We start from the raw sequence: 24049 nt of genomic DNA on the forward strand, positions 1-24049 counted from the left end.
ATATTGTGTCATGTCTTGATTTTACAGATATGCAATGATATTTATTGATCTAGGCAGTGTTTCAGTCCTTCGCACATTCAGGGTTCTGAGAGCTTTAAAAACCATTTCAATAGTCCCAGGTAAGAAGATCTTTGAGTATTTTCTGTCAACTACAAGTGATTTTCTCCTCCAACTACTTTATTATTGTTTTTTATTTGTTTGTTTTTTCAAGTCTTCTGTCTTTTTTATATGTATAACTTTCAGCTGTTACAGATACCACTGAATTTGTGGACATGGATGGTGTCTCAGGATTGTTGGCCCAGTCAGAATGATTTAAGCACTGGAAACAATTTGCCATCTAATTTACTTTGTTTATTTATGTCTTTGAGGATTTTGTTTGATCTTTATATCGTCTATTACCCAGAAAGCCCTTCTAATTGTTCTTGTTTACCATTATTTTGACTGTGCAATGTCAATACCTCAACAGACTTGTGCTTTATAATTAATATTTATTATTATTGGGTCAGATCCTATTCAGTTTTTGCTTATTTCTTAATCAGGATAGTCAATTAGGTATTGCCTGATTAAGGAAGGGCTGTATAAAACTTGAATAAGGTCAATGAATCTGGTCCATTGGTCTCTTTCTGGTCTGTCTGTATTATTTTCTGTATGTCTCTTGTGTTCACAGGTCCTCCCTAGGTAGCATCCCTGTAAATTTTATTAGCATGATGCTTATTCCCCTTTCTAGATAAGACAGACTATCCTGATCCTTGCATGGAGGAGGGTGCAATTCACGGGGGAAGAACATAAGAAGTCTTCTGCCCTCCATACAGCCTGCTTTCCCCACAAAAGTACTAGGAATAAATGTGTGTAAGGGAAAACTCTACATTTCTCATGTCGATCACTTCTAGCTCATCTGGGCTATGCTCATATTGCAAAGATGCATGTAACACTGGCCCAGTAAATATGAAACGGTGGCTGCTCTATCTTGTTTTAAATCTCCGAAAGAATGGTATGCCATATGTGTATCAGTTTCTCAGTCCATACACTGTTGAATTTTCTCTCTCTAGGACTGAAAGTCATCGTAGGTGCACTGATCCAGTCTGTTAAGAAGCTTACTGATGTGATGATCCTGACCCTTTTCTGCTTAAGTGTCTTTGCCCTCGTAAGCCTCCAGCTCTTTAAGGGCAATTTGAGACATAAGTGTGTCAGGAATTTTAACTACACCAACGGGAATATTACTTTAGATGATAAGACGTGGCGCTCCCTTGACTCGTTTACTGATGATTCAGGTAAACTGCCCTCTGATTTCTTTTTAAAATGGTAGTTTACGTATATATATATATATATAGACTCCTGCACTGCAAATGATATTGAAAATACCAGTGAACTGCTACCACAACACATTAGTCATCAAAATGCCAGAGTGGTTTGTAAATGTCCTGGGATAATTTCTGCTCTTGGTGATACAATTCTGGCTCTCTCTCTCCCCTCTCCCCCGCATCAAAAGTATTGGAAATAGTGTTCCCAAAGTTTCCGATAATATTCATCTATGTTTCCCAGTATGATACCATAGTAACTGAAATGCACACTAGCTCATTCTCTGATGTAATTCCCAGAAGTTCTGCCCTGTGCAGCGTGCTGAACAGTTATAACTACACAGAAAACTGTTTAAAAAGAACAGGAGTACTTGTGGCATCTTAGAGACTAACAAATTTATTTGAGTATAAGGTGCCACAACTACTCCTGTTCTTTTTGTGGCTACAGACTAACCCAGTTGCTACTCAGAAAATGGTATGTTTAAGGAGGCTACACATTTATGTGTTTTGATGTGGACTGTGAACAGTTTTATTAAAGATTCAGCTAAATTGCTTGCTTTTTTCCTTGAAATACATTCTATATCTCTTTATTCTTCTTCGAGTGATTGCTCCTATGCATTCCAGTTAGGTGTGTGTGCGCCGCGTGCATGTTTGTCGGAAGATTTTTACCCTAGCAACACTCGGTGGGTCGGCTGGGCGCCCCCTAGAGTGGCGCCGCTATGGCGCAGGATATATACCCCTGCCAACCCATCCGCTCCTCAGTTCCTTCTTACCGCCCGTGTCGGTCGTTGGAACAGTGGAGCGCAGCTTAGCTGACCTCCACTTCCCTAGCTACTCGTAGTTTCTCTCGTTAAGTATATAGTTCAGATGTTTATAGTTGTAGTTAACTTTATTTGTTTGTAGTATAGTATAGTGTATTTATTTCACAGGGGTTCAGGGTTTATCCCCTTCCCCTCACCCGGTGCCGGGTCCGATGCCCGGTCCACAGGGTTTTATAATGCTCGGCCGGCCACAAGCCGATGCCGACAAGAGATCCTCTCCTAAGTGCCTCGAGGGATCTCACCTCACAGATAAGTGCCGCATTTGTGAGGCCTTTAATCCGAGAACAAAGGGGAGCGGGTCTTTCGTCTCAAGCAGCTCCTGAGGGAGGCAGATCTTGCTCCTCCGCTCTCGGCACCGAGCGCTGGTTAGTCTTCAAGGAGCGCTCCCTCGGCACCGGATCGCCGGTACCGCCAAGGCCTCTTGGCACTGGCCGTCACTGGCTCCGACGTCCACTCGGCATGGATCCCTTTCCTGGAGGATGAAAAGGCACAATATCCTATGCTGCGTCCAAGCCGCCTGCTCCGCAGCCAAGCGCTATGCTCAGTCGGATCACCCGGCACCGAGGTCTGCTGCGGCACCGACAATATCCGCACCATTAACTCCAGCCAGGCAAGAGCCGTCGAGTCCGGTGCTGGAAAGCTCCCCGGTACGGACCGTGGTCGAGCTCGCTATGAAGCTGCGTCCGAGCCGCCTGCTCCGCAGCCGAGCGTTATGCTCAGTCGGATCGCCCGGCACCGATGTCGGCCGCGGCACCGACAATATCCGCACCATTAACTCCGGCCAGGCAAGAGCCGTCGAGTCCGGTGCTGGAAAGCTCCCCGGTACGAACCGTGGTCAAGCTCGCTATTAAGCTGCATCCGAGCCGCCTGATCCGCAGCCCGAGCGCTCTACTATGTCGCACGGCCCGGCACCTGTACCTGCTGCGGCACCGAAAGTATCAGCACCGTAGACCCCGGCCACGCAAGAGCCGTCGAGTCCAGCACCTGAACGCTCCCCGGTGCGAGCTGTGGTTAAGCTCACTATTCCCTCCACGCCGGAAACATTTCCACAGCGAGGGAGTTGATGGCAAGGGCAGAGCCTGCGCTGCTTTAACCCCCAGCACCGCCAGTGCGGGTTATATTGTCTATCGGTGAGCCTGTCTTGCTCACGCCACCCTGCGTCGGTACCGCAGAGCGGCACCGTTCACGATCGCGGCCCCGCAGACGTTCTCGGTCCCGTCACCGATCGAGGTCCCGACGCCGCTCACAGTCTCGGCACCGTTCTCCATTTCGGTACCAGTAGTACTCACGGCACCGGTCAGCGTCCCGTTCGCCGGCCCGGTACACTCAGCACCGATTCAGCTCCCCGGCACCACCCCAGGCACCGGGACTCCCGTAGCCACTCCTGAACATCGAGCCTCGCGCTCTTGGTCGACCGCCCGGCATAGCTCCGGTGGCAGGTCCCGTTCTCGGTACCGGTATGTCTCCCGGTACCGATCCCCGGTGCCGCGTCGAGCGACGTCAGGTAGAGAGGAAGACTCTACCAAGGGGTTTTCAGCTCCTCCAGGGCCATCCAGCCACGCATCAGTGTTGTCCCGTGCGGACACTTCATATGCGCAGTCCTCTGTTTTCCGATGTGCCCTCCAGAGTCTTCCAGGAGACTTATCAGTGGTCATTCTAGTCACCTTGGGCGTACTACCCCGCCAGAGGTGTACCGGTGGTCCCATCTCGCTCCGTTCCATCGGAGCTCTGGGTGCCAGAGGCGACAATTAGCCGTCCCCCTCCGACCAGTACAGAGCAAGCCCCGGTTCAGCCACCGGGTTCCCAGATCCCACCAGATCAGGAGGTCGTCCAGGAGCGCGAGCCCTCACAGGACCTGCTTGTACCTGGCCTTTCTTCTTCCTCCTCCCCAGATGAGGCGGGGGCAGGAACATTCTCCTCGGGCCCTCCTCTAATCGAAACGCAAGTACATGGTATCCTCCAGGGGGTACGAGTACCTATATGTACATCTCCCCCCCGCCGCTCCCTTGTCGCCCAGTCCCTCAATGGGACGGAACGCCATGGCCAGCAGGCACCAGCCCCTAAATCCAAGGAGGCTAGGCGAATGGTCTTACTGGGCCGTAAGATGTACTCGGCGGGAGCCCTGCAACTTTGTGTAGCAAACAAGCAAGCCCTGCTTAGCCGCTACTATGGGTGGCGATGGGCAAATTTACAGAGTCGGTTCTTCAGAACTCCCGTCAAGAGTTCCATGCCCTCCTGGAACAAAGGAAGAAGCTGGCGAGAGCTTCCCTCCAGGCCTCGTTGGATGCAGCTGACTCCGCTGTCACGACTCTGGCCTCGGGTGTTGCCACGAGGCACATTTCATGGCTCCAGTTATCGAGCCTTCCCTCGCAGCTGCTGCACGCTATACAGGACTTGCCCTTCAATGGCAAAGTCCTGTTCTCTGGAAAAACTGGCCCTAGGTTGCAAAGCCTAAAGGGCAGCAGGGTCACTTTGCGCTCTCTCTCGGCATGCACACACCGGTGCTTCAGCGCCGACCTTTCTGTCCCCAGCCTCGCCGCTCTTACCCTGCGCCTAGACAAAGACAGGACTTTGCCAGCAGGCGTCGCTTACGTGGTCATAGGCGTTAATCAGGACCCCAAAGGAGCCAAAATTAGGGTCCTTCTAACCACCAATGGGCCTAAAGCCTACCCATCCTCGTCCCTCTTAGGGACCCCTCTCACGAGCGATTCCTCTTGCAACAGGTGCGGACGCTCCTCTTCATCAGAGCTATACAGGAGGTACCTAAGGACAAAACCTAATCCCCTAGGCGAAGGGAGGTCTCAGACCTATCCTAGACCTGCGGGAACTCAACAAGTTCACGATGCATATAAGTTCCGCATGGTACCCATGGGGACCATCATCCCATCCTTGGATCCCGGAGTCTGGTATGCCGCCCTCGATATGAAGGGCGCGTATTTTCACGTCGCCATTTCTCCTCCACACAGAAGGTACCCCGGTTTGGGGCCTACCATCGTTTCCAGTATACAGCCCTCCCGGTTGGCCTCTATACAGCCCAAGTGTATTCAAAGTGCATGGCTGTAGTCGCCGCCTCTCTTCGCCACCGTTGGATACACGTTCTCCGTATCTAGACGATTGGCTCATTCGAGGGACCACCGGGCCCAAGTTACCAGTCATGTGGGCATCGACACGGACCTATTCCTGTGTCTAGGCCTGATGATCAATAGAAAAATCCACTCTGATTCCCACACAGGGAATAGAATTCATTGGGGCCATCCTGGACTCCAGTCTCGCCAGAGCCTGCTTACCTCAGCCTCAGTTTCAGGCGATGGTAACAATTGTACAAGGTCTACGGACCTTCCCGACAACTTTGGCTCGCACTTGCCTAGGTTTCCTGAGTCACATGGCTGTCTGCACGTTTGTTTCCAAACATGCCAGGCTTCGCCTCCGTCCACTTCAATCGTGGCTCACCTTGGTGTACCACCCGGGCAGAGATAGCATACTCATGGTCGTCTCGTTCCCCCTGAGCATCCTGGGCTCCCTCAGTCAGCGCCCTCCCTGGTGTATCCAGGGACGCTGTTCCATTCACCCCTCGGGGTCCCTCATGACAGACACCCCATCTCTCGGCTGGGTTCTCACCTGGGTCAATTTCGCACTCACGGCCTTCGGTCGGCTCAAGAGCTGGCCTTACACATCAATGTCCGAGAGCTGAGAGCAGTCTGCCTTGTATACCAGGCGTTTCAGCTGGCGGATCGCCTCAGCAGATCCTTCCTGTCTCACAAGTGGTTGTTTCCTCCGGACATTATCCATTCCGTTTTCCGGAAGTGGGACTTTTCCCGCATAGCCCTCTTCGCTCTCGCGAGAATGAAAAGAGAGAGAAGTTCTCCTCATTCCAAGGCCTCTCCCCAGGCTCGGTCTTGGAGGGTTTTTCTGATGCCGTGGATGAGCCATCTGCTGTGCGCTTTTCCACTGTTCCCGTTGGTTCACAGGGTCCTGCTAAAACTCTGCAGGGGCAGAGCGCACCTGATCATGATCGCTCCACCGTGACCCAGGCAGCACTGGTGCACCACGTTGCTACACCTGTCGGTAGCCAACCCTATTCCCCTGCCTCTTTGCCCAGACCCCATGACGCGGGATCACGGCAAGCTTCACCACCCGGACTTGTAATCCGTGCACCTCACAGCATGGCTGCTGCGTGGCTAAACCGGTCCGAGTTACGTTGTTCTGCCGCGGTTCTCCAGGATTCTCCTGGGTGGTAGGAAATCTTCCACTCGGTTAATGTATCTGGCCAAGTGGAAGCGTTTCTCCTGCTGCTTGGAAACACGCAATGTTTCTCCCACCAAGGTCCCGATCCATTCCATCTTGGAATACCTCTGGTCTCTCAAACAGCAGCACGATCATCATTAAGGGTACACTTGGCAGCCATCTCTCCCTTCCACCCAGTGGAGAGTGGCCGCTCCGTATTCTTACACCTTGTGGTTTCCTCAAGGGCTTGGAGCATTTATACCCCCCCCCCAGTTGGGTCCCGCCAAAAACCTGGGTCTTCAACCTGGTTCTAACCAGTTTTTTGACTGCCCTATTCGAGCCAATGACAACATGCTCGTTGATATACCTGTCCTGGAGGACAGTTTTCCTGTAGCCTTTCCAGCGGCCAGACGAGTCTCCGAGCTTCAGGCTCTCACAATGGACCCACGATATACTGTGTTCCTCAAGGACAAGGGCAGTTGTTACCACGTGCGACCTGCCTCCCTAAGGTGGTGTTGGACTCTCATATCTACCAGGATATCTTCCTTCCAGTCTTCTTTCCGAAGCCACACTCATCGCAAGGAGAGCAACAATTGCCCTCCCTAGACGTCCGTAGGGCATCCGCAATCTATATCGAGCAGACAAAGCCCTTTCGCAACGCCCCCAACTCTTCGTCGTACTGGCATACCGGACGAAGGGCATACCTGTCTCCTCCTAGAGGATTTCATCTTCGATGACGTCATGCATCTGCACCTCCTGTGTTTTGGCCCATGTTCCATAGAGCCACCTTACTGCACATTCCACCAGGGCTCAGGCTTCTCTGCTGCCTTCCTGGTTCACATACCCTTTCAGGGGGTGTGTCGTGCAACTACCTGGTCCTCGGTCCACACCTTTGCCTCATTGGTCCAAGATTCCAGAGATGATGCAGCCTTTGGCTCAGCAGTTTTGATTTCTGCAACATCTAACTCCGACCCCACCACCTATGTAAGGCTTGGGAATCACCTAACTGGAATGCATAGGAGAAATCACTCGAAGAAGAAAAGACGGTTACTCACCGTTGTGACTGTTGTTCTTCGAGATGTGTTGCTCCTATCCATTCCAGACCCGCCCTCCTTCCCCACTGTCGGAGTAGCCGGCAAGAAGGAACTGAGGAGTGGATGGGTCGGCAGAGGTATATATCCTGCGCCATAGCGGCGCCACTCCAGGGGGCGCCCAGCCGACCCACCGAGTGTTGCTAGGGTAAAAATCTTCCGACGAACGTGCACGCGGCGCGCACACACCTAACTGGAATGGATAGGAGCAACACATCTCAAAGAACAACAGTTACAACGGTGAGTAACCGTCTTTTCCATATGTATGTCATGACCACAGTTACTGCTGAGTGTATGGATGAGAACAGAGGTATGTGAAAACACACCAAAGCATTCTCAGAGGACAGGCACTAGTTAGATGCACCAAAGGAAGAAAGAGCTTTATGCAGAAGAAATTTCTCAAAATACACCAGAGGAACCACACCAGAAAAACTGTTTACACGTGTGACGGGTTCCCCTTGGGGTACCACCTGGAGCTGGGGTACCACTGAGCCCTCTGACCCACCAGCCTGGGCTCCCTCTCACACTGTGCTGCTGTGACAAGCTGCAGAGCCCTCCAGCCTGCACTTTCACCAGCATTCACACAGGTAGGAACACATCAAGCTGCAGTTACATGCAGGCTCTCTAACCACCAGCCTCCCAGACTAGGACCCCAGAGCAGTACCATCCTGCCCTGGTCAAATCTGGCTAGTATATGGGTTTAATACCCGATCCACCTCCCCCTCAATGTGAAGAATACCATACACACTGTGGTAACCAAGCTGAGATTTTCCCCTGACACTTTAGTCAAACACACACTGGTTTGGATTAAAACATAAAATAAGTTTACGAACTTCAAAAGGATAGATTTTAAGTGATTATAAGTGATAGCAAACAGATCAAAGCAGATTACCTAGTAAATAAACAAAACCACAAACTGAGCGTAACATACTAGATATATAGGATATGAATTAGAAAATGCTCACCCTGAGTGATAAACAGGCTGGCAGATTCTTAATGTACAAGCTGTCTTTGCTTTGCAATGGGTTTCCCAGGTTTTCATACACAGGCTAGAAATACCTTTAGCCTGGGACCATCACTTCCCCCAGTTCAGTCTTTGTTCCTCGGGTGTTTCCAGGTGTGTTGTTTTAGGGAGAGTGAGGTACCATCATGAAGTCATTTCCCTCTTTTATATCTTCTTCCCACTTGCTGGTAAACTCTTTTGCTGTGACCTGGATCAAACAGTTCCCATTGTGTAGTGCTATCTTGGAGAGGTTTCTATTGTACACAGTTCCTGGGGTAAGCTTTGTGCTTGTGTGCTTTTCCTCAATGAGCCATTAACATTGTTTCTCCTTTTTACTGTTGTACCTGAAAGGCGGCTTGTGGGTGTTTTCAACCTCACATTATTTTTCAGTAACACATACATAGCCACACTGCATAACTTCACATACGATGATAACACATACAATCCAATGAGATATTAATGTCTAGCACAGCGGTGGGCAAACTTTGTGGCCCGAGGGCCACATCTGGGTGGGGAAAGTGCATGCAGAGCCATGAATGTAGGGCTGGGAGAGGGGTGTGGGAGGGGGTGCGGTGGGCAGGAAGGGGCTCAGGGCAATGCCTCGGATGGTGTTACATGATCCTCAGCCAACAGAGGAAATTTATGAGGGGGAGAAACATCCTCAGACTGAAGATTTACAAGTGCCTATAGCTATTTAATCCTCATCTTCAGATGAGGCAGTGATTTCCTCTACATTGTCTCATCCAGAAGATTGTAAGAGCTTCCAAGAACTGCTAAAGCAGATAGCTGAGTTCCTCCAGAGTCCATTAGTGGAGATGCAGGAGTCCCCACAGAAACTGCTAGACATTCTCCATGCCATAATGCCACAGTGTGTGACACTCCCCATTAATGATGGTTTATTGGACCATGTAAAAATATTTAGCAAACACCTGATAATCACCCTACAGCCTACTCTGTATCTCTGAGCAAGCAATCATTTTGACAGGTTGCTCAGGATTTGCACCACCACCATTTTGTTAGATCTAGACCCTTTCCCCCCTCCATTTGGAAACCATCTACACTTCTTCCAGGAGTCATGGGTCTCTATAACAACAGACTGCTAAGTACTGGAGATTGTTTCAGTATATTACTCCATACGATTTCATTGTACACTTACCCCTCACCCCCTTTCCCCATCTCTTATCAGGAATCTCTCCCATGAAATCAGAGAGAGTGTTTGGGAGTTATCAAGAGTACTACATATATATATATATAGAGAGAGAGAGAGAGAGCAACTCAAAGACAGAAAAATTACTTGCCTACACAGTAACTGGAATTCTTCGAGATGTGTTATCCATATATATAGATTCCAGGACCTGCCCTTGTTCCCCACTACTACAGAGTCCTATTATGTATGGATTCTGCAGTGGCAAGGGAACTGAGTGGCAGTTGAGCATGCACCACATTTTTATGCCCTTGGTATGAAAGCATAAGGACATTTAAGGAACACGCAGGGACACAATGGACACTGCTCGTCAAAAGACTCTAATCTCTAGTGTATGGGGTGCAACGAGTGGAATGACCAGCACATCTGAAAGAACTCCAGCTACTCTACACATGAGTAACTTTTTTTAATCATCAAATGCCAATTTTACCTGTGTGTGTGTGTGTATTACAATTCATATTAATCTAGCTGGTTGATGTTAAAAAGCATTTTTGATTTACTGTGCTTTCATTTTTATTGTAGAAAATGTTCTCAAGAAGAATGGCACCAATGATAGCTTGTTGTGTGGCAATAGCTCAGATGCTGGGTAAGTGCAATCTACAATCTTTCTTGATTCTTTTCTTTCTTTGCTTCATAATCTTTAGCTTAACTAAGTCCACCAGTGACTAATGTGAAAAACAGATTTCAGGTTCCTAACAACAACAGCAATGGGAACAAGGATAATGAAAATATATACAAATAATAAGACAATTTAATGACGTATAGGGGATAAAGCTCAAACCTGTGGTTTCCATACTAAGGTCTAAATTATTTCCAGGCCTCCTGGCAGATGTTCTTGCAATTACTTTAACTTTCTTCTCAGGAGTGCATTTAATACACATTTCCATTTAGTGAATTATATTTTAAAAGAATGAGATGTGGAGAAGGAAGTAGGATTATCTTCAGTGTTTCTAATAAGAATGGGTGCATCATTTCAGAGAGAAAAAAAATCTAATCCAAACTTTTCCCCTCCCCAGTGATATAGGAAGAGAAGATTGAGAAAAAGGCTGGGGAGTTTTGGATGGAGGTGGGCTTGTGGCGCCAAAGACCTGCCTACTCTCTGCCTGCTTTCAAGGCCTGAGTGTGGCAGGGGGAAAATACCAAGCATGTAATCCCAGCTTCCTTTTCTACCCAGTGCCCTGTCCCTGCAGTTGTGATACAGGAAGGCTGTGCGGGAGAGTTTCGGGAGGGAGGGTCTTAATTCCCCTTATGTTTTTGTGTGGCTGAGTAAGCCTGGGCCACAGTCTGGCAAGTGCTCTGCTCTGCGCAAGACACAGAAAAGTCAGCCTCTGCCTTGAAGGTCTTATAATTCACAATCTAAAAATCATTAGCTCACAGTGCCAAAAATAGATCATAGAATCATAGAATATCAGGGTTGGAAGGGACCTCAGGAGGTCATCTAGTCCAACCCCCTGCTCAAAGCAGGACCAATTCCCAACTAAATCATCCCAGCCAGGGCTTTGTCAAGCCTGACCTTAAAAACCTCTAAGAAGGAGATTCCACCACCTCCCTAGATGTAGAGATCGATCCTCTAAACAGTTACTCCTACACCCATATTCCCTTTGATTTCAGTCAAACTATGTGCTAAGACAAGATACACTGGAAGACTCAGAGGACGTGTTAACTTAGAATAGGAAATATTATATAAAATACACAGATACATATATATCATTAAAAATGCACTTGTGTGCATCTATTTTTGTATTACTGTCTCTACCCTTCCACTCTATGTCCCTCTTCCCCACCAAACTATCGCAGAGGTGTGGAGGACATTTGCATAGCATAGGATACTGTTTGCAGGTCTCACAGAAGAAGTGAGTCCCTATATTTTAGTTTCAATATAGTTGAATATATTCTAAACTTACACATGAATTGAAGCTGCTTCCCTTTAAATTTGCACATTTGAAGCTTTCATCACTTTTCTGTTCTCATCTGTAGCACCTGTCCAATTAACTATAGATGTCTCAAAGTCGGGGAAAATCCTGATTATGGATACACAAGTTTTGATACATTTGGCTGGGCCTTTCTTTCCTTGTTCCGCCTGATGACACAGGATTCCTGGGAGCGTCTCTATCAACAGGTATCAAATTTACTTATTTCAAATACAGGAACACTTAAAGTCATCCTGGTTAACATTGTTTCATTGCTAAATTGCTGATCAATGAGCATGCTCATTTAAAGTTGCGCAATGCTCCCTTATAACATTGTTTGGCAGCTGCCTGCTTTGTCCACTGCTTGCAGAAAGAGCATCCTGTGGGAGCTGGTGGGGGCTTGGAACCAGGGTGGACTGGAAGCCCCCCATCAACTCCCTGTTCCCCTAAATTCCCTGTGCGGGTAATTCAGCTGCCCCGCCCCCCACTGCTGTGTGCTGCTCCTGCCCTCTCCTTTGGAGCGGCTCCTGGGAGCCTCTTGCTTGCTGTGCAGAGGTGGGGGGAAGAGGGGTGCTAAAGTCAGGGTGTCCCCCTCCCCCTCCCCACTTCTGTACCTTAGCTCCATAGAGCAGGAGGCTCCCAGGAGCAGCTCCAAGGCAGAGGGCAGGAACTGCACACCACGGGGTGGGAGGGTGGGGGAGCTGAACTGCCCATCATTTAGTAGTAAGGCAGTTCCTGGGAAATATCCCACCCTCTTACTCCACCACCTCAACTAATCTTCACAATCATCATTGCTGTGTACAATATTAAATTATTAAATTGTTTATTTAAAATGTATACTATATAGTCTTTTGTCTGGCAGAAAAAAATTCCGTGGAACCTAACCCTCCTTTTACATTAATTCTTATGGGGACATTGGATTCACTTAACGTTGTTTAGCTTAAAGTAGCATTTTTCAGGAACATAACTACAATGTTAAGCGAGGAGTTACTGTACTAAGTAAAGCAGTAACCTAACTGACTAAATGTATAAAGTATTTAAAATTTAAAGAGAGAAAAAGAAGTTCTCCTTCAAATGATTGTGCACATATACATGCCACTGTAGGTATGTGTGCGCCCAGTGCCCTCAAGTCAGAGACTTTTGCCAGTACTACCATTAGGTAGCACATGAACCCCTGCTCCCCTCATGCTGTCAGGTAGGGCATAAAGGGCGTGACTGCTGCTCCTCTCTCAATTCCTTTTAACTGCCCATGGTGACAGTCGGAGCTCCCCATTGCTCTGCTTCAGTTAACCATCTTTCTGAGTCTTTGTCTATATAGTTAGTTAGTGTCTTAATAGTTTAGTTCGTCATTGTAGTTTTACAAGTTCCTGGGAGATTTATTATAAAAATTCCCCAGAATTTAAACAGTGTGCAAGGTGTAGGGCTGTTTTTCCTGTCGTGGATAGGCATGCCAGTTGTCTAATCTGTTTAAATGAGGGACATATGAATGACAAATGGCTCCATTTGCAACTCCTTCCCCACCAGGACTAAAAAACAAACAGTAGTTTGAAGATTCACCTCATGAAGGAGGTAATGCAGCGTGCATCTGAACTTGGCCCTGACCATGAAACAGTGGATTTTGATTAAACCTGCAGTACCCCTCCAGCCATTTCTCACCTAAGCACAAGCTGGATGAGAAATGTCATGCTTTGTCTCCTTTATCAGATTGGAAGCATTCCAGACTCTGACTCTGTCCTCTGATTCTTTTTCTTGACCATACAAATCTAAGCGTTCCCCAATACTGACTGAGGAGGCACCGTTGACTCTGGCTCTGTTATGGCTGCCAAAACTGGTGTCTTCACCATGCCGGATCCTTCTTCCTCGCCTTCACTGGTTTAGTCTGTTTCAGCACCATCCTTGGTTTTTCCTTACCTGGCACCCCATTGCAGCTGATTCCTCAGCTTGCACCATCAATGCAACAGGTGCCATCAGTGCACTCTCTGGCTATCTCATCTCTGCCAACTCCCTTGATGCCCTCCGTAGTCATGCCAGCTCTGTTTATGTGCTCACTGATTATGCCAGCACCAGCCATGCATCCAGCACAGCTGATGCATTCTGCAGCTGTGCTGGCTCCACTGACAATGATGATGCACATGCTGTTGATGCACTCTGTGGATTTACTGGCATCACCAGCACTGACAAGTTTATCTGCCTCTTGACCACCCCAACCATTGTCTGCTTTTGAACCTCATCTGTCTCCACTACCCAGACCTCCTAGAAGTCTGACAGGAACTGCTCCTCCCTATCCTGAGGATGTTTATGTTTCTTTTTTGGACTCTGAGAGGACTCTGTTTCTTCCTCCAGATCTTTTAGATTACCCTACAGGTCTTCAAGTACCAGACCAAAAAACTAGGGTTGGATTCCCTACAGAGGAGTTTCAGCTTGGGGTCCCTCACCATAGATGTCTCAGGCCATGCCTTTTCCTCCTTGGCCTTTGGATACCCCAAAGGATTCTATACCCCCGCCCCTCATGCACTTTCTAGGAGAAAGTTTCCTCCTTCTGTAGTGCAGGAGTCTTCTTCTGTGGAGGAGTGGGAATAATTGGAGGGGTCACATTTCTTCATGTTTTCCAGATGAAGCAGTAACTCTGGAGTCAACTTATCCCTCCACACAATCCAGAAGATTTCAGTATTTTTCAGGACCTCATGAGGAGCATGGCTACCTCTGTAGAGGTCCAGGTGGAGATTGTGCAGGAGAACCTTCACGCTCTCCTGGACACTTTATAGACTCCTGTTGTAGGAAGAGTTACTCTTCCTAGCAGCAAAGTCTGCTAAACCCAGAGAAGACTCTTTGGCAGACTCCAGTCTATATACCTCCTTTGGCTAAGAGAGTAGGCAGAAGAAATCAATTCGCTCAACAAGATTTTGATTATTTCTTCATCCACACATCTCCTTATTCCTTGATGGGCACAATTGTTAATAAATGATCTCGCCAATCACAATCTAAGGCCACTCCCATGGATAAGAAATTAAAGAGACTTGAGCTATATGGCTGTAAGGCATATTCCACTGCCATGCTTCAAATTAGAGTTGCCAATTATCTCACTCTTTTATCTAAATATAATTTGGTTAACTTCTTGGCCATCTCTAAGTATGCTGATACATTTCTGGAGGAATATAGGGAACAATTTCTAGCCTTAGTTTCCAATGGTCAATATACATCTCAGACATCTCTTCATGCAGCAGTAGATGCTGCTGACACCACCCTGTGTTCTGTGGCCACTGCTGTCTCTATGAGATATTCTTCCTGGCTGTAGGCTGCCAGTATTCCAAAAGAGATGCAAACTACAACTGACAATTTACATTTTGAGGACTCTAAATTGTTTTCCACCAAAACAAATGCTGCTATGAGCACACTGAAAGACTCTCATGCAACACTTTGATCATTGGGAGTCTACATTCTGGTTACTAAAAGGAAACAATTTAAACCACAACCCTGTTCTAGGACTTCTTTCCATCAGAGGCCTCCATATGCCTCTAAGAGAAGCTCAAGATTTTTCTTGAAGACACAAGCCATCTTCAACTGTGGTAGGTCCTTCTCACCAGATGACAGCACCCTTGAAGCAATCATTTTGATTCTTCCCTTGAAGAGAGTGCACTGACGATATCATCTCCTTTCAGATAATGCCTATCCCTCTTTTACTGTGCTTGATTACCTTTGACAAATGGGCACTCAGCACAGTAAAGGAGGAATCTGTCATCCAATTTACATCTTCCTTTCCCCTACTCACCTTCCCCATCCATTTTTGAGGACTCCTCTCATAAGACCACGTTACTTCAAGAGCTGTGGTCCCTTCTAGAATTGGGAGTGATAGAGGAAATTCATTACCAGCACAGAGGAAAAGGCTTCCATTTCCAGTACTTCCTGATCCTCAAGAAATCTGGGGGTCTCCGTTCCATTCTAGACCTAAGAAACCTTAACTATGTCATCCAAAAGATCAGATTCAGGATGGTTACCCTCACTTCTATTATCCTTTCCTTGGAGATAGGTGTGCTACCCTTGATTTACAAGACATATACTTTCATATGGTGATTCCTCCTGTGACAAGGATGTATTTTCAATTTGTGGTAAGCACCAACCACTACCAGTATGCAGTATTTCTCTTCAGTCTCTCATCAGCCCCAAAGATCTTTCCCAAATGCATGTCAGTGATAGCAGCCCATCTCCATCATACAGGCATTTAATATTCCCCTAAATGGATTCCTGTCTAGTCTGGGCAGCATCAAGTGCTCAGGTCCAAAATGACACCCTAGTCATCAAACATTCTCTCATCTGGGCCTGAAATTAAATTTGGACAAATCTTAATTAAAACTCACTCAATGACTGACTTTCAATGCCAGACCAGCCATTATCAGATTGTGGTTTCTAGGTGGTCAGGCCTCGTGGTTGGAGTGGTGCCCAAGAAGAAGTACTAGGGGTCAAAGTTGGATGGACAGCCAGGACCAGGCTGAGGGCAGTGCTGAAGCTACGGTCCAGGGAAAGGCTTGGGGTCAGAACCAGGACCAGAATCCATAGAAAAGCCAAATCAGGATCATAATCAGAGTTTGAAAACAGGCTAAAGGCTAGAATCAGTCCAAGGGTCTGGGGGTCAGGAGGAGGGTGCATGGCTGAAGCAGGTCAGGAACAGGGCTGGAGCAGGGTCAGAATAGGGAACAGACAAGGTGGGAGTGGGCTGGAAGAAGACCTGGGCAAAGCTGGGGCTGGAATAGGGACAAGATCCAGGGTAGTCTGGAAGCCTGGGAAATCTGACATACAGCAAGGCAGCAGGAGGGTCCCTAGCTGAGTGGTGCTATTGGACAGATGAACTTGCAGCTTTGGCAGTTGGAGTGCCTGGGCTCATCTGACTTGGACCCTGCCCAAGGATAAGCTGCTGAAGCATGCCTGAGAGATATGTCACTTCAGGTTATTCTGTAGGGGTGAGTCATAGCTGAGTGACCAGCCCTGGTCCAGCTGTGAGTTTGCCTCACTGCCATGGCTTAACTCCTAAAGGAGAGGCACCACACTATAGCCTTCCTTTCCGAAAACCTCAAATTCAATCCAGCAACAGCAGCGTGTGCCTGCCTTCAGCTCCTGGGTCACGTGGCCTTGTGTATGTACGTACCTCTACATGCCAGACGTCACCTTTACTGTTTGCAGGCCTGGCTTCATTCAGTATATCACCCTTCCAGGCATTCTCTGGACATGCAGATTTCCATACCTGCTTGAATGTTCTAGTTTCTGGACTGATGGTTGGATCCACAAAATTAGTGCAAAGCAATTCTGTTTCTGGCCCCAGAACCTGGTAACAGATGGGGGAGGCATCTTAGTCAACTTCAGGCACAAGGTCTTTGGTCACCTCAGGAAGTTTCCCTCCACATAAATGTGCTGGAGCTCAGAGCTAGTTGGTGGGCCTGCCAGATATTTATGCCTGCCATTCAGATCCAGATGGTACAGATCCTCACAGACAACTTCACTGCCATGTTTTACCTGAACAAGCTGGCCAGGTGCAAGAGAGTCTCAACGGTGCCAGGAGGCAATCCTTCTATGGAATTTGTATGTTCGTCACAATGTTTTCCCGAAAGCCTTTCACCTTCCCGCTATGAGAAACATGCTGGGAGATTCCCTTAGAAGGGTTTGCAACTGAGAACATGTCACCTCAAGACAGAGTGCAGATATAAAATGTCTAGACATCATTAATGACCACTTCTTGGAGCAGCTAGTCCTGGAACTCAGAAAGGGAGAGGCAATTCTTGATTTAGTCTTAAGTCATGCAAAGGATCTGGTCCAAGAAGTGAATATAGCTGAAACACTCAGAAATAGCAACCATAATGTAAGTATTATTTACCCTTTCACATAAAACAAGAAGAGAGATTAAAAAGACTAGGACTGTTAGAAAGATAACTAAGGCCTTGTCTACACTACAAGACAATTTCGAATTTACTTAAGTCGAATTTGTGGATTTGAACTTATGAAGTCGAATTTGTGTATCCACACTAAATACACTAATTCGAACTTCTGAGTCCACATTAACGGGGCCGGCGTCGACTTTCGAAGCGGTGCACTGTGGGAAGCTATCCCACAGTTCCCGCAGTCCCCGCTGCCCATTGGAATGCTGGGTAGAGCTCGCAATGCCTGCTGGGGGAAAAAATGTGTCGAGGGCGGTTTTGGGATACTGTCGTCATTGAACCGTCAATCACGCCTTCCCTCCCTGAAAGCGCCGGCGGGAAATCTGATCGCGCCCTTCTCTGGTCGGTTACAGCGCGGACGCCACAGCACTGCGAGCATGGAGCCCGCTGCGATCATCGCTGCACTTATGGCCGTTGTCAACTCCTCGCACCTTATCGTCCACCTCTTCCACAGTCAGATGCTGAGAAATCGGGCGAGGAGGCTCCGGCAGCGCGGTGAGGAGAGTGGCGCAGGCCTCTCACAAAGCAGGGTACGCCGCGCCGTGGAGATCATGGTGGCAATGGGTCAAGTTCATGGTGTGGAACGGCGATTCTGGGCCCGGGAAACAAGCACGGACTGGTGGGACCGCATAGTGCTGCAGGTCTGGGATGAAACAGAGTGGCTGCAAAACTTCAGGATGCGTAAGGGCACTTTCCTTGAACTGTGTGACTTGCTGTCCCCTGCCCTGAAGCGCCAGGACACACGGATGTGAGCAGCCCTGAGTGTGCAGAAGCGAGTGGCCATAGCCCTCTGGAAACTTGCCACGCCAGACAGCTACCGGTCAGTAGCGAACCACTTTGGCGTGGGCAAATCTACCGTGGGGGTTGCTGTGATTCAAGTAGCCCACGCAATCGTTGAGCAACTGCTCTCAAAGGTAGTGACTCTCGGAAACGTCCAGGTCGTCATAGATGGCTTCGCCGCGATGGGATTCCCAAACTGCGGTGGGGCTATAGATGGGACTCACATCCCTATCCTGGCACCAGACCACCAGGCCAGCGAGTACATTAACTGAAAGGGCTACTTTTCAATGGTGCTGCAAGCTGTGGTGGACCATAGGGGACGTTTTACCAACATCTTCGTCGGGTGGGCGGGCAAGGTTCATGACGCGCGTATGTTCAGGAACTCTGGTCTCTTCAAACGCCTCCAGGCAGGTACTTTCTTCCCGGACCACAAAATAACGGTTGGGGATGTGCAGATGCCTACAGTGATCCTCGGGGACCCGGCCTACCTGCTAATGCCCTGGCTCATGAAGCCCTATACAGGCGCCTTGGACAGTGAGAAGGAACTCTTCAACTACCGGCTGAGCAAGTGCAGAATGGTCGTGGAGTGTGCTTTCGGACGTCTCAAGGGGAGATGGCGGAGCTTACTGACTCGCTCGGACATCAGCTAAAAGAATATCCCCGTAGTTATTGCTGCTTGCTGTGTGCTCCACAATCTCTGTGAGAGCAAGGGCGAGACCTTTTTGGCCGGATGGGAGGTTGAGGCAAATCGCCTGGCTGCTGTTTACGATCAGCCAGACACCCGTGCCGAGAGAATATCCCAGCGGGAAGCGCTGTGCATCCGGGAGGCTTTGAAAGCTAGTTTCCTCGCAGAGCAGGGTAACCTATGACTCTCCACTTGATTTTAAGAGAAGCTGATCCTGGGCCTGTGTCTCTATGTGTTGAGTGAGATCTGCGGTTACATACCCCGTTCTCCAAGTTTCCCCCACTTCCAAAACACGTTTTAAAACAAATTAAGTGGAACAGTAATTGTTAATAAATCTGTCTTTTACTTTGCATTTCTGTTCAGGGGTTGCAACATGGACGCATACTGTGCTGGGTACGTGTGCACTGATGTACAGACCGCTTGTACAATAGAGGAATGACAGCCTCCTGCTCCTACATAGGTCTCTGGGGTGGGGGATGGTTGCAGGTGGTTGTGCATGAAGGGGTGGGTTTGCAGGAAGGGGTGGGTTTGCAGGAAGGGGCGAGGGGTGCCATCTTTGGATAGGGGTTTGGATGACGGCTGTGGGCTGTGGGTTTGGGCGTAGGAAGGGGTGAGGGGTGTGGGGGAAGGGTGAGTATCTGTCCATGGATGAGGGCTCTTGTTGGGGCTCAGGGCAGCGGAGAGGCTCGTGGCTACGGTGGAAGTGCATGGTAAGGGCAGCCTGCCTTAACATTCGGGGATGGCAGACGCTAGGACCCTGGACAAGGGTACACATCACCGAATGACCCGGGGCAGCATACACCACACAGACTGACCCTGGTGCCTAGTGACTGCAGTCTGTGTGTGCCCTGAAGTTGACCCTGCCCCCAAGTCTGTACCCTGGTAATGTAGGCTATCCAGTGCAATTAAAAATCCCCTCCCCCCCCCACACAAAGTCTTCTTACACGAAAAACGTGAAGGAAACAGTGAATAACAGCAAACCGCTTTTAATAATCTACTACACAGTGGGGGGATGAAACTTGGATTTGGGACTGGGTGATCCTGTAAGGGAAGCGCTTCTACAAATTTATAGCATGAGAGGTGTCTGGTACATTAGCGCTCTGCTGTGGTGCAGTGACAGTTCTCACGGCCCCTACCGCCCCTCCTTCTTGTAATTTTGGGTGAGGGGGGGACAGGACTTCTTGGCGTTGGAGGGCGGTTGCAGATACAGTGCAGGGGGGCTCTCTCCTCCTGCCTGCGGTCCTGCAGAACATCTACAAGGCGCCGGAGCGTGTCCGTTTGCTCCCTCATTAGCCCAAGCAGCGTTTGAGTCGCCTGCTGGTCTTCCTGCCGCCACCTATCCTCCCGTTCGATGTGTGTGCGATGCTGCTGACATAGGGTCTCCCTCCACTGTCTCTGCTCTGCCGCCTCGGCTGTGGAGCAGGCCATCAGTTCCGCGAACATCTCGTCCCTAGTCTTTTTCTTTCACCGCCTAATGTTAGCCAGCCTCTGTGAGGTGGATGACGGGGCAGTCCGGGAAAGAGCCGAAGCTGTGTGATGGGAAAAAGTAAGTGATTTCCTTGAACAGATACATGTTTGCGAACAGTGAACACAGTCTAGTCAGTTTCTGTGAACAAGACCATACAGGGCACCTAGTCTCACGAGATCTCAGGACAAGTTCGAGATTTCGGAATACGCTTTCAGTGGTTGCGGTCTTGCACAGGAGAGACGCCAAGCGGGGAGGGACAGCTGAATCCATCTAGCAGCCAGTCCTGGTAAGCCTTACAGTAGAGTCTGCTTAACAGTTAATGGATAGCTGTGCCCTCCCGCTAAAGGCAATCTGGAAAGCATAAAGTCTGAGCCTTTTCCAGCCCCTCCCGGCAGTGCACGGGAAAGATCACTGTATGCTTTTCCTCTGTGGCCTCCAACACGTGGCTGTTAAGCGAGGGTCATTCTTATGCAAAGTAAAAGTCTACCATTCACAATAGAAACAGTACACTAATTGCCCTAATTAGATGCAGCACTTCCAGAACGACATTACCCTGAGGCATGTCACTCGGAGTCAGAGAGAGCGGATGCTAAGAGAAGCCCTGCACAGACCAGGACCATATGCTGCCATGCTTGTGGAGGCGATGATTCCCCTTTACATTAGGATGGCCTGGCGTGGAAGAGTGTGCTTCCACGGAGCACCCAATAAGGCACCTCTCCCCAGGAACCTCCTGCAGAGGCTTATCGAGCTGCTCTCTGAGAGCTTTTTTGAACTGTCCCAAGAGGATTATTGCTCTATTCCTATATGTGTGGACCTACTTTTTGTATAGTTTGAGATTTAAAATTTTTTATATAGTATTTCTATTTTTTATATACCTGTTTTTTAAAAAATAAATGTTTCCCTGTTTGTAGCACTTACCGCCTGATCCTTCCCCTGATTCTGAGTCCGGGTTAACGGGCGGGGAGGGTTGGTAGGGGATCTCTGTGAGGGTGATGAAGAGATCCTGGCTGTCAGGGCAAGCGGTATTGTGTTCGCTGTCGCCTGTGCCGTCCTCCACAAACCCTTCCTCATCTTCCCCATCGGCGAACATCGCCGAGGAACTGTCCAGGTACACTATGCCATCCTCAGAGTCCACGGTCACTGGTGGGGCAGTGGTGGCAGACCCACCGAGAATGGCATGCAGTGCCTCGTAGAAGCGGCATGTCTGAGGCTGTGCTCCGGAGCGTCCGTTTGCCGCTCTGACTTTTTGGTAACCTTGTCTCAGGTCCTTGACTTTCACGCGGCACTGCATCGCATCCCAGTTGTATCCTTTGTCTATCATGGCTTTGGAGACCTTCTCGAAGGTCTTTGCATTCCGCTTGTTGGAGCGCAGCTCCGAGAGCACAGACTCCTCGCCCCACACAGCGATCAGATCCATGACTTCCCGGTCAGTCCATGCTGGGGACCTCTTTCTATTCTTGGATTGCCCGGACTCCTCTGCTGGAGAGCTCTGCATCGTTGCAGGTGCTGCGGAGCTCGCCCCGATGTCCAACCAGGACGTCAGATTCAAAGTGCCCAGACAGGAAAAGGAATTCAAATTTTCCCGGGTCATTTCCTGTGTGGCTGGCCAGAGAATCCAAGCTCGGACTGCTGTCCAGAGCGTCAACAGAGTGGTGCAGTGTGGGATAGCTCCCGGAGCTACTAAGTTCGATTAGCATCCACACCAAGCCTAATTCGAGCTAGCCATGTCGAATTTAGCGTTACTCCACCTGTCGGGGTGGAGTACCAAATTCGAACTAAAGAGCCCTCTAGTTCGAATTAAATGGCTTCCTGGTGTGGACGGTTGAGCGGTTAGTTCGAAATAACGCTGTTAAATTCGACTTAAAGTCCAAGTGTAGACCAGGCCTAAGGGTGATATGATGGAGGTCTACAAAAATCATGAATGGTTTGGAGAAAGTGAATAAGGAAGTGTTATTTACCCCTTCACATAACACAAGAACCAGGGTCCATCCAATGAAATTAATAGGCAGCATGTTTAAAATAAACATAAGGAAGTACTTCTTCAGACAATGCACACTCAGCCTGTGGAACTTGCTGCCATTGGATTTTGTGAAGGCCAAAAGTATAACTGGGTTAAAAATAGAATTAGATAAATTCATGGAGAATAGGTTCATCAATGGCTATTAGCCAGGATGGTCAGGGATGCAGCCCCTTGCTCTCGGTGTTCTTAAACCTTTGACTGTCAGAAGCTGGGCCTGGATGACAGGGGATGGTATCACTCGATAAATTGTCCTGTTCATTCTCTCTGAAGAATCTGACACCAGCCACTGTCAGAAGACAGGATACTGGGCTAGATGGACCATTGGTCTGACCCAGTATGTCCATTCTTATGTTCTTTTGAAAATCTGAATAACAAAGGCATCTGATTTTGTTCCAGCGTGGGCCACAGCCCAGGTTCCATCAAAAACGCTTGTCTCCTTTCCTAATCCAGTCACCTAATATATTCATTCTCCCCCAGTTCCTATCTCTCTGAGAGGAAGTTGAAATAAGACAAAGCATTATTAATCTGTATTGCACCGGTGTGGCCAAGTCAATATTAGTTCACTGATCTACATCGACTGTTCATCTGATTGCCAATAACTTATCACTACTCAAGGATCTTCTGTCCCAGAACTAGGGGAAGTCCCTAAATTCAAACCTTGAATTTCTCCATCTTACTGTGTGGATGATCTCTGGTTGAACACTTATGAGAAATTGTGCTCCCAAGAGAGGCCATCTTGGTGAGTGGCACAAAGGAGTCCACGAGCGCCACATATGCATCAAACTGGAAGAGGTTTTCATTTGGGCTCATTCTCGCAGTTTATCACCCCATCACACATAAGGTACACATGTAGTGGACTATGTTCTGCACCTGAAATCATCAGGCCTCTTAAATTGATCTGTGAGAGATCACCTGGCCTCTATTTTGGCATTACCTCTGACAGTACATGTTTTTTTTCCAACTTTTCCTACCCTCTTGCATCTTGGTTTTGAAAGGCCTAACCAACATGTACACTCCTGTACCACCTTCTGTATCTGTATGGGATTTAAACTCATGGGAGCCACTTTTGAGCCAATAAGAATGACAACCTATGTTGTCTATGAAGATAGCATTTTTGGTTGTAATCACTTTCTCAAGGAGGGTTTTGGAACATCAAGCTCTCCTAGCTGAACCGCCTTTCACAGTCTTTCATAAGGAAGGTGTCCCTTAGGCCACATCCTACGTTTATGCCTAATGTAGTGTCAGCCTTCCATCTGAACCAAACCATTCTGGGTTTTTCTCAAAACCTCATTTGTCTGTGGCTGAAGAAGCACTCCATATCTTGGAGGTTTGTAAAGTCCTGGCATTTTACTTGTACCTCACTTGACCCTTCAGATCTTCCCCCAGACTCTTTGTGGCCTATGCTGAAAGAACGTAGGGTCAATCAGTGTCATCTCAGTAAATCCCTGTAGCGGGGTGGTTACCCGCTCCTGCCCTGAGGGGTTTAAAAAGCAGCCCTGGAGAGGGCTGCAGCTCTAAAAGCTGAGCTGATTGGGGAAGCAGCTGCAGCTGGGCTATGCCCCAATCAGGCCACAGCTGGCCTGTATAAAAAGGCTGTGAGCCAGGATCCCAAACAGTCTCC

The 24049-nt window shown here is 48.6% G+C and overlaps 1 protein-coding gene across 7 annotated transcripts in view; it reads left to right on the forward strand.

Annotated features, from left to right (window-relative positions):
• The window catches only part of LOC120397527 (sodium channel protein type 5 subunit alpha-like), a 120796-nt gene that overhangs the window by 11167 nt on the left and 85580 nt on the right, over window positions 1–24049 (forward strand). For all 7 annotated transcript variants that reach the window (XM_039523493.1, XM_039523487.1, XM_039523492.1 and 4 more), the window contains exons 6-9: window positions 28–119; window positions 1050–1271; window positions 10164–10227; window positions 11619–11760. In XM_039523493.1, the coding sequence (XP_039379427.1) occupies window positions 28–119; window positions 1050–1271; window positions 10164–10227; window positions 11619–11760 (520 nt within the window). The remainder of the gene's footprint in view (window positions 1–27; window positions 120–1049; window positions 1272–10163; window positions 10228–11618; window positions 11761–24049) is intronic.

The sequence above is a fragment of the Mauremys reevesii genome, linkage group 2 (assembly GCF_016161935.1).
Source record: "Mauremys reevesii isolate NIE-2019 linkage group 2, ASM1616193v1, whole genome shotgun sequence".
Taxonomy (NCBI): Eukaryota; Metazoa; Chordata; order Testudines; family Geoemydidae; genus Mauremys; species Mauremys reevesii.